This window comes from Podarcis muralis, chromosome 9 (genome assembly GCF_964188315.1).
Source record: "Podarcis muralis chromosome 9, rPodMur119.hap1.1, whole genome shotgun sequence".
NCBI classification, from domain to species: Eukaryota; Metazoa; Chordata; class Lepidosauria; order Squamata; family Lacertidae; genus Podarcis; species Podarcis muralis.
Genome location: NC_135663.1, coordinates 57862822 through 57869975, shown reverse-complemented (window position 1 = coordinate 57869975; position 7154 = coordinate 57862822). Strand labels below are relative to the sequence as shown.

At 53.4% G+C, this 7154-nt stretch overlaps 1 protein-coding gene across 1 annotated transcript; it reads left to right on the top strand.

Annotated features, from left to right (window-relative positions):
- The first annotated feature begins 1062 nt into the window (after positions 1–1062).
- PHOX2B (paired like homeobox 2B) lies at positions 1063–6771 on the top strand. The gene is made up of 3 exons (XM_028744808.2): positions 1063–1660; positions 3400–3587; positions 6183–6771. Exons 1-3 carry the CDS (start codon positions 1420–1422, stop codon positions 6636–6638), a joined length of 885 nt encoding a protein of 294 aa, XP_028600641.1. The 5' UTR covers positions 1063–1419; the 3' UTR covers positions 6639–6771.
- The last annotated feature ends 383 nt before the right edge of the window (positions 6772–7154 follow it).

Sequence of the window (7154 nt, the reverse complement as noted above, 5' to 3'; positions counted from 1 at the left end):
GCGGGCTTTTCTCGTGGGCCCTCGGTTAGTCTCGAGAACCACCGGGGGGGGGGGAGTTGGTGGTGGTGCGGATGGTGCCAGGAAAGGGAGACGCAGTGGAAAGCGCCTCCAGGCACGCGCGACCTTGGAAGGAGAAGCGCGGGGTGTCCCGTCGGTTCCCCCGCCCCGCTCTCCCTCCGACCAGGTGCCTTTGGGAAACCCCTCCATCCGCTGCCACTCCCCACCCCGGGGTCCCTTGCGCAGGGTGCCCGAGTCCTGCCGGTGTCCTCGCCCTTTATCGCATTTCACGCTCGGAAGGGGGTCTCTTTGGAGTTCAATTGAGCGCGTAACGCGCGTACAAAAGCAGGTTTCGTGACGACCCCGGGGTTTCACTCCTTAGTCCGAAGCTGCGGGGGAGGGAGGCTTATTTCTCTTCTTAGTTGGGGGGGACACCCCCCCTCTCTCCACACACACCCTTAAAACACGCCCCCCCAGCAACAACCCCCAACCCTTCTCTCTTTTTATTTCCAGGTGTGTGGGTGTGCGTATGCATAGGGCAAACTTCTAGAGCCCCCCCAATAAAATATTTAAATAGTTGATAGGCATTGCCATTCAAACGGAGTGTGGGTGTCGTGTCTTGTTATCGATTATGTGGGGCGGGGTTTACCTGGGGCCCCCAATATTTTAAACAAGTTGGCAGCCCTGTATATAGGGGTGCGTGCGTGCGTGCGAGCGCGCGTGTGTATGAGTGAGATCAGTTAAAAAGGAGGTTTAAAAGCTCGGGCAAATCGGATCAGGGAAAATCGTCACCCAACTTTCCTCCTTTCCCAAGGAGGCTGATCGAATTAAAAGGGCAGCGAGGCTGCTTGGCGAAAACAGAGGACCGGGGACGTCGAGGGTGTGTATTAAATTCTCATTAGAGATGCAGGAATCAGCCAGAGGGAAGTTGGGCAGCTCAGCCTCCCTCCCTCCCTCCCTCTTTCCTCCCCCTCCCCTCCCTCCTTCTCCCCTCCCCCCTCCTTCCCCTCTTTCCTCGCTCCCCCCACCCCCCACCCCAGTTGCCAGCCCAATAGACTGATGAGTTATTGTCATGTAAAAAGCGCCCGCGATCAGACCAACCGCTTTGCTATTGTCCAAGTGGAAACAGCCAAGTTTATGATGAGGACTATATGCTCTAGAGACCTCAGGCAAGGCAGCTCATAGGAGCCGTTTTTTCATAAAACTCGGCACGGCTGGTAGCAAGGAGGCCACTCTGGAAGCAAGAGCGGAGCTGTGCGCATCTCGCTCTCGCCCCTTGCCTTGGCTCTTCTTCTCTCCCCCCTCATCCACCTCGCCCCCACCCCCACCCCCCACCCCACCTTGACCAGGAGCCCCATCTTTTCTCTCTCCCCACCCTCCAGCCCCCAAACCCGTTGGCTGGGCCATCCCCGAGCCTTTTCAATGTATAAAATGGAATATTCTTACCTCAATTCCTCCGCCTACGAGTCGTGCATGGCTGGGATGGACACGTCCAGCTTGGCTTCGGCTTACGCGGACTTCAGCTCGTGCAGCCAGGCGAGTGGCTTCCAGTATAACCCCATCAGGACCACTTTCGGGGCCACCTCCGGGTGCCCGTCCCTCACCCCCGGATCCTGCAGCCTGGGCACCCTTAGGGACCACCAGAGCAGCCCATACGCGGCAGGTAAGGACCCTGCGCCCCTGGCTGGAGACTGGAGAGAGAGAGAGAAGGGGAAAGGCAAGAAGAGAGAGAGAGGGCAAGAGAGGAGGAAGGGGGAAGAGCCAAGCCAAAGCCCGACCGAGGAGGAAAGAGAGGGAGGGGAAAAAATAGGAGAGGGAAGCCTCGCTTTGATTGCATTTGGAAAATGGCAATGTGTTTAGTATTTACCCAACGAAATTTGCTTACACAAATGAAAGAATTTATCACGTTAGGAGCGATTGCAGGGAAGGAGAGAGAGGAGAGGAGAGAGGAGGGGGGTGGGTTGGGTTGGGTTTGTGTGTTGGGGGGGGGAGAGGGGGGTGTAATTCACTTACACCGTTACACTATCCGAAGTCACACCCGAAACCGCCAACAAAATTATCTTAAGCTGCCAAAATGATCGGCATAATTTATTTACTTTGCGAGGGAGACGGAAAAGCTGGGGGAAATAATTAAATAAGCCGCGAGGAAAGCTCATTACTGACACTGTCTTCTTCATCATCTTCATCTTCATCGCCTTTCCCCCCTTCTCTTCCCTTTCCCTCTTTTAAGAAACCGCATCCACCACGGGCAACAACAGTAAACAAGCCATGGAGAGATAAGCGGGCACTGTCTCGCTGCTAGTATTTTTCTTTTTCTTTCATTCCTTTCTTTCCTTTTTTAGCAGCTCACCCCCCCCCCCCCCTAGGAACAACGAAATCCCGCCTGGGCGAAAGTCTTCGAGTAAGGGAGGAGGCGCAAAAAATTCAGGGGCAGCTCTGGAGGTGTCTGGGAGGGGGAGGCGACACTTACTTGGGAGCACGTCCCATTGAGCTCAATCGGACTTCCGAGTCAACATATTTAGGATGGCACCTGTCGGTGTTGCTCTATTCCGGTCAACGCAACGGGTCGATTTTGCTATCGAATTCCATGGAAACAGCATCTCTGGTGCTGGTCGTGGATCATTATTATTTTTGGACCATTTTTTGTACTAAACCAAGCAGGCATGTAGCAGTAGCATTGTGAGAGAAAGGCAGCCTTGGCCGTCTTGTCTGAACGCTCACACCCGTATCTAGCGAGATCGCCCTGCCAATCTCTCCATTCGTCATCTCTCTTTGCGACATTGAAGGAGGAGATGGGGGGGGGGTCCCCAACTACAAGATTTGCCTGTCATTCCAACGAACCACCCCCACCCCCATCTTAATTTAGCATAAATTGTCATCGCTCTCCCCTCCCCCGCAATTTCATTTTTTGAAACTCGTCTCTAAGGGTGGTATACTTTTGATCCAACCGCAATAAACAGATGCGGTGGGGTGGGGTGGAGGGGAAGGGAGGTGAATATAACCTATATCGAAAGTGAAAAAAATAAATAGTGTTTTGGAGAATCCATCTGCAAACAGACCGTCTCATTCTCCTTTCTTATCCATTTCGTTATCGAAATACATCCCTCTCCCTTTTCTGGATTAGAAACCTTAACCGTCTCAGAAAACGGAGGGGACACGAATGCGTTTCTTCTCCGTGTCTGCTCGCGAGTAAGCTCCCTGGTTACGCGGGTTGTTAGCATGGCGGTGTAGACGGTTTCGCGGGTCACGCTCCGAACGCCGCAAGCGCAGTGAAACCATTCGAATCCGGATCGCCCGGACGCCTGTCCTCGCGTTCCAACGGCTTATTGCGGGGAATCGCAGCACGTTATCGACTGGCCTGTGTTTCTTTTCCTCCCACCCCGCTCCCCTTTCCCTCTTTAGTCCCCTACAAGCTCTTCACCGACCACGGGGGCTTGAACGAGAAGAGGAAGCAGAGGCGAATCAGGACCACATTCACCAGCGCGCAGCTGAAGGAACTGGAGAGGGTGTTCGCGGAGACTCACTACCCAGATATCTACACGCGGGAGGAACTGGCCCTCAAAATCGACCTCACCGAAGCCAGAGTTCAGGTTGGTGAAGGAGCTCCTTTCGATCCGGATTGCAGCAGCCGCCTAGGCCGCTTCATCCCGAGCAAAGCATCGCGGGTAGCAACGCGCAGCTTTCAAGATTTTGCTGGACGGGAGGTGACCAACGACAGAGATGTCCCAGGGTGGGAAGTCTGTTGCTTTTGCACATTTACATACTTCCCTTTGGGAAAAATATGAAAATGGATGCAGGGTTTTTAATGTTTATCATTCCGGGCCTCTGCCTTTTATTTTTTTTAACCTCGTTTATCTTGAGTCATTCCTCCAGCAGCAGCAGGAGGCATTCAGCTTTGCATCCCAAAGCTTTCTCACGTTCCTCATGGTAATGACTTAGACTCCTAAGGGCAGCAATTTCCTTGGAGAGCCCAGTGGCTAGGATATGTATTCCCTACAGCTTGGCTCAATTGCTAGAGCCACCCATTTCTGTACAGGCACCTTGTCAGTTCCTGATTTTGGCAGAGGACACATTATCATCTGGATAGCTGAACAGGGCAACATGTGGCGAGGACCATACCATTCTGAGTATTAGATATTTGCATCCCTTCTATAATTTTGATTATTATTATTTTTCAAGATCTTGTTGGCAATGCTCTCTGTTTCTGTGGGAACTATTTCTAACTTAGCAAACTGGAGATCTGAATTCTCAAAGTAGGGAGAGCTTTACACTAAGATCTCACCTGATCTGCAATCTAGGTATATATAAACACCTTTACCTTGGAGTCACTGACCTGAAATAATTATATTTGGCATACACTGATGTGTCTTAAATTAAGACACACCCTAAATCAGGGGTGGAGAACCTCTGGCTCTCCAGATGTTGCCAATGGCCAGGGATGATGTTAGTTTATATCTAGCAAAATCTGGAGGGCCAGAGGTTCCTCACCTTTCCTTTAAATACTCCATCCTTTCACTACTTCTGAGCATCTCAAGAGTGCAAAAGACTGGTTTAGTATGCGCCACGAAATAATAACACAAGTCATTAAGACTACAATCCTATCCAACTGCCCAACGGAACGAAATTGAGATTTCTGAGAAAACAAGGCTGCAAACCACTCTGATATACCACAAAGCATGCCATAGGGGAGCAGTTAATTTGCAAAGCAAGCCAGGCCAAAGCATGCCACAACAGATTGTGGCACAAAGGCTTTAAGCATGGGCAGAAGAATGTTAGGGTGATGGTGCCAAACAGCAATAAATCCGAACAGAGCAGAGCCATTGGTATTGGAGCTGAAAGGGAATGTGGCTGCTTTGGGGTTGTTTTTGTTTTTATTAGATATTTTACGGGGGGGTTTCTGGATTTTATTCTGTAAACTTCCCTGAGACCCCTGGGTATAGGGCGGTATATAAATTCAAAAAATAATAAGAAGAACAACTAGCAATTGGCCAACATGCCAGATGTGCGTGGCCAATGGTCTGGTTCCATGCTAGCACACCTGGAAGCATCCTAAGAGTTGCCATGCTAGACCCTACCAGTGGTCGCCTGTTCTTTTTATTTACGCACCGTGGCCGAGCTGATGGCCAGCAGAACTCACAGACAGGCTACATTATTCCTCAGCAGAGGAACAAGAATGCATGTTACTTTATAGCAACAACCAGCTTCTGCAGTGAAGGACTTTTCCTATCCACACTGCCCACACAATAGGGAGTAAATTACAGCAGTTCATTGTCTGGACCTATTAAGAGATAAGAGTCCTCTGCTGAAATGATATGAATGTTCTGAGATGAAAGTTCTCTTTTAGCTTGGCATGGCCAATAGCTACCCAGAGTCCGTCCATTCAACTAGGGCACATGCCATCCTTTTCTAAACCGTAAGTGGAAGAATTTGCAACCTACCATCTTTTAGACACTGGGTGTCTAAAACCAATTTACCCAGTCGCATCCTGCCAGAAAGCAAATATAACCATGGAATAAGCTGGTCATCTGTAACATGTTATTAATCTTACTATTGCTGCTACCCCTGATTTCTCACAGGAATGGGAATTTGTAATGCTCACAGATGGGCTTGTCTACGCTCATTGCCCGTCTGTTGGCATTGACTTGGGAAATGGGCCTTTTGAATCCCTTCCTACACCCATACACTAAGGATAGTTAGCAGTGGGTATTTTCACGTACTAAAAATAGTTGCCAGTTACGACCTACAAGGCTAGGTCTTTCCACATGTTTATTGATTGTTTTCTTTGGCTCAAGCTGGGATAGATCAGTCGGTTTGAGCCCCACGTTGGGCAAAAGATAACGGATTGGACAGATCGCCTCATGTCCCCTTCCCATCCTACAATTCTATGATTTAAGTAGTGACCGCTGCGTTCTGGACCAGCTATTTTGAGCCACTACCGCAAAGTGGCTTTCAAGGCGCGCTTGGGAGAGACAGAAAGAAAGAGAGAGAGGAAAGGGGGATGGTCTCGCATAATGGTCACAAACACAGAATCGGTGACTCGAAGTTGCCTTGGCTTGACTCGCATATCCCGTGCACGTGGGAATAGAACGCCTGCCCCCCCCCTCGCTCGCCGCCCGCCCCCCTCTGAACCTCTCTCTCTCTCTTTTCCCCCCTCGCTCCTTCCTTCCTTCTTTCCTTCTGGCCAGGTCTGGTTCCAGAACCGACGGGCGAAGTTCCGCAAGCAGGAGCGCGCCGCGGCGGCAGCGGCGGCCGCAGCCAAGAACGGCTCGTCTGGGAAGAAGTCCGACGCGTCGCGGGACGATGAGAGCAAAGAGGCCAAAAGCACCGACCCGGACAGCACCGGCGGGCCCGGCCCCAACCCCAACCCGGCGCCCAGCTGCGGCGGCGGCGGGCCCAGCCCCACGGGAGGCCCCGGCGGACCCGGAGCCGGCGGGCCCGGGCAGGAGGCCGGCAAAGGCGCGCCGTCGGGGCCTGGCGGCTTGTCGGCGGCGGCGGCGGGGCCCGGGCAGGGCTGGGCCCCCGGGCCGGGGCCGATCACCTCCATCCCGGATTCCTTAGGCGGGCCCTTCGCCAGCGTGCTCTCGTCGCTGCAGAGACCCAACGGCACCAAAGGCACCTTGGTGAAGAGCAGTATGTTTTGAGCGCGGGGCCGGCCGGCCGGGGTTGCGTCGCCGGGGCCGGGCCTCCCTCGACGGGCGCTTCCCCAATGGCCGAGAGCGAGGAGGCGGCGCCCTCTGCAGGGAAGGGACTCGCCAGGCCTCCACTCCTGCCCTCCTCGCTCACGTCGGAGCGGCCCCGACGGCGCGGACTTGCAAGCGACCTTGCCCGGGCTACGAACAAGCGAGCGCGCCCCGTAGTGCGCATCGCTCTGCTGCAGCAGGCGCCGCGCCACCGCCCTCTCCTCCTTGCGCAGTCCCTCTCCGGGAGAAAACTGTCCACAAGCTGCCAGTGTCGTTTTGTCGGTGTTGCTGCTGCTACTGCAATGTAACCCTCCCACCCACCCCCCCCAACCCCGCTAAACCCCGCTCTCTTGGCCGGGTTTTTCCTTGAGGCTGAGGCGCTTTCAGCGTGGCTGCACACCCGTTGCAAAACCGCGCGTCCGCCTTTGCGCATCGTGAGCGCTCCATTTGGTGATTTGGCACAGCCGTCGCCTCCAA

Excerpts from the sequence above, each read along its gene's own strand:
- PHOX2B (XM_028744808.2), top strand. The coding sequence starts at position 1,420 with ATGTATAAAATGGAATATTCTTACCTCAATTCCTCCGCCTACGAGTCG. Across the intron at positions 1,661-3,399 it reads GAGCAGCCCATACGCGGCAG|TCCCCTACAAGCTCTTCACC; the intron begins GTAAGGACCCTG and ends TTCCCTCTTTAG. Across the intron at positions 3,588-6,182 it reads TCACCGAAGCCAGAGTTCAG|GTCTGGTTCCAGAACCGACG; the intron begins GTTGGTGAAGGA and ends CCTTCTGGCCAG.